General features: G+C 28.8%; 1 protein-coding gene across 1 annotated transcript; it reads right to left on the reverse strand.

Annotated features, from left to right (window-relative positions):
• Positions 1-672: 672 nt before the first annotated feature.
• On the reverse strand, positions 673-1,693 carry LOC120359600. The gene is made up of 2 exons (XM_039457621.1): positions 1,538-1,693; positions 673-1,065 (listed from the first exon to the last, which is right to left on the reverse strand). Exons 1-2 carry the CDS (start codon positions 1,686-1,688, stop codon positions 815-817), a joined length of 402 nt encoding a protein of 133 aa, XP_039313555.1. The 5' UTR covers positions 1,689-1,693; the 3' UTR covers positions 673-814.
• Positions 1,694-2,732: the final 1,039 nt, after the last annotated feature.

Below are 2,732 nucleotides of genomic sequence, written 5' to 3' on the forward strand. Positions count from 1 at the left end.
CACATCAACGTTTCTTTTATAACCAATATTTGCTTTAGATTGGGAAACCTTGGCCAATGTACTTTCGATAATCCAATAATGTATCTTAATTGGCGAGCAATATTAGAAGTACATGTGCAATTATTTCTATGGCCAGTATTGGCTTTTTATTGGGAAATATTGGCCAATGCACTCTCAATATAACCAATGTTTAGCCAATGTTAACCAATGTAAAGCCAATGCATTGTGCTACTAGGGCTGAAATCAACTATAATCGTCGCACCATTGTCTTACAATCGTCTCCACATTAATTTTTAAGTAGACTATAAGTCGAGTTACAATCTACAATTGCTACCTGACACAGGACTGAAAAGTAAACTCAATAATCAATTTTTGAATAATTATAACGTCTTACTCTTTCAACTTATAGATAATATATAATTTCAAATATTTTTTAGTTAAAATTTATCTGTAAGTTATCAAAAAATGTGAAACATTATAATCATTCAAAAGTTGACTATAATCTATAGTGTCCACTTTTCCGTGTTACTGTATAGAGAGATTTTTAATATATAATATAATTAAAAATATAATTCAGTGATGAAAAGGTAAAATAAAAATAAAAAAAACAGGATAATATATACTATAAAATAACATTTATTGTTTATTTAAAAGAGACCTCAATCTGTCACAGACTCGTCGTAACCACTCTTTAATATCTTTTTCAATCTAGAAAATCGTAGCATCATTGTTCTTCATTACTGTTTCTATAAATATATTATAAGTAAAGTAATTATTTTAAATGACGATTTTAGATACATTCTATCATCTTTTATCAAAAATGCATATAATAAGTGCCTACACTTATAAGTGCCTTCATTACACAAATAATGAATATTTGCATATTAACATGTGTATACATTCCATCCAACAAAGATTTGGACTTCGGGTCTAACAAAAACTCATCCGTTTCGCACAAATAAAAAAATCTTCTCTCCACAGCGTTTGTACCTTTCGTAGCGTGCGACGCTCTCCCCACATTGGATGCGTTCGGAGAATGTTTTCTATCTTTGTTATTCATTAAATCTAAAACAAAAATAGAATAATGTAAATAGCTAATGCTAATAGCGTCTTCCTGAACACACCCTTTGCCTGCTATGCCATCCCTTATGCACGAAGAGAATCCAAATCCTCATTAAATCGAGTATATTATGTACTTTAAAAACACGATACATAAATGATTAATTTAATTACTTTAATATAAGATACTACATGAGATAGAGATATGTGCAATGTGTGTTTTGTATATTTTCTCCAATAGAATAATATATACATACGCACATATGTGGGATATTTGGAAGCTATAAGGCAAATTAGGATATAATGATAAGAGAATGGAATAATTGAGAAAACAGCCTCATGGAGTAGTAAAGGAAGTACTTATGGTTTGTGGAACAAAAAATTCTGTTAAATCCCAAACAGCTCTTCTAATTTTTTTCTTACGTTTACAATATGTATTACTCAGTATTAAAAGATATCTATTAGAATTTATATTTACCAATAATGGCATTAGACATTTCAGAGCCTTTGAAGGCTAGCGTCTTTTTTTGTCCTGTCCATGTATAAAGTTTCGCCAGATCGTGCCCAATACATTCAGACATGATGTTTCTCATCGTTTTAGTTATATTTTCTCTTCCAATCTTTGACATTTTCTGAATCTACAATATGTATAATGTATACATTTTGAATGAGTTTTAACAAATATGCAATAAATAGCACATATTTTTTACAGAGTGATTAAACAAATTAACGAACAATTTGTATGTATGTTTTTCATATGTATTGTAATATTATATGTGATAACGAGAATTTTTCTGTTATTTGAGCAAAAAAATGTATTTTAACTTGACTTATAGGGAAATAAAATTATAGGGTATTTTTTGTCTCAATGTACCCTTAAAAATAAATACAAACATATAGAATTCATCTAGAGTTAATATTGAGTGAATGAAACAGCTCAAAGTCGGCCATAATGTCATTGTAGACATAATATCATTATTATAAAATATATGATGCTAAAACGCTTATATTAGGAGGAAAAGTTGTACAACATAGTCTTATGTTGACTTCATGATTTGTAAATAATAATACGAATTATTGTTGGACGGCGATAATTCTCAACTGAATATTAAAGTTTTCCAACTGTTCCACTGTTGTTAATGGAAAATTTGGCAACAGACTGAATTCCTTAACTCGTATAATTGGATTATTTTCTGCTTGATTGGAGTTTTCCAGAAGTTTAGTAATGAAATTAATTTTTCGTTTAATTGTTGTAAATTCTTGCATCATTTTTTGCCAGTAATCATCTATGAACAAATTACTCAATTCATAATCGAAAAAAGCGATTCTATATTAGTAGAAAAATAAATGCAAAAAAATTAACCGCAGCAACATCTATGATGATTTCTAATAGGATCACGACCAATAGATTCATCACAAGGTCCACCTGATTCACGAGGACCACTTTAATAAAATTGGCTGAATATGTTTATCGGAGTTTATTCGTTGCTGAGCTGTTAAATATTATGAAAAATAAAACAAAAATATTAATTTCATATTGATAAAAGCAATAAATAGATGTTCTACAATATACGCAATTAGCACATAATGATCCTTCCGGAGTTTCACATTGAACAATTGTGGAAATAATAAATTAATATAACTTTACCGTAAATACCTTTTAATTTTCTCTT

This window comes from Solenopsis invicta, chromosome 14 (genome assembly GCF_016802725.1).
Source record: "Solenopsis invicta isolate M01_SB chromosome 14, UNIL_Sinv_3.0, whole genome shotgun sequence".
Classification (NCBI taxonomy): Eukaryota; Metazoa; Arthropoda; class Insecta; order Hymenoptera; family Formicidae; genus Solenopsis; species Solenopsis invicta.

Bases quoted from the DNA above. Each gene is read 5' to 3' on its own strand.
- LOC120359600 (XM_039457621.1), bottom strand. From the start codon at position 1,688: ATGTCAAAGATTGGAAGAGAAAATATAACTAAAACGATGAGAAACATC. The intron at 1,066-1,537 runs GTAAATATAAAT...TTTTTGTTTTAG, and splicing joins AATGTCTAATGCCATTATTG to ATTTAATGAATAACAAAGAT.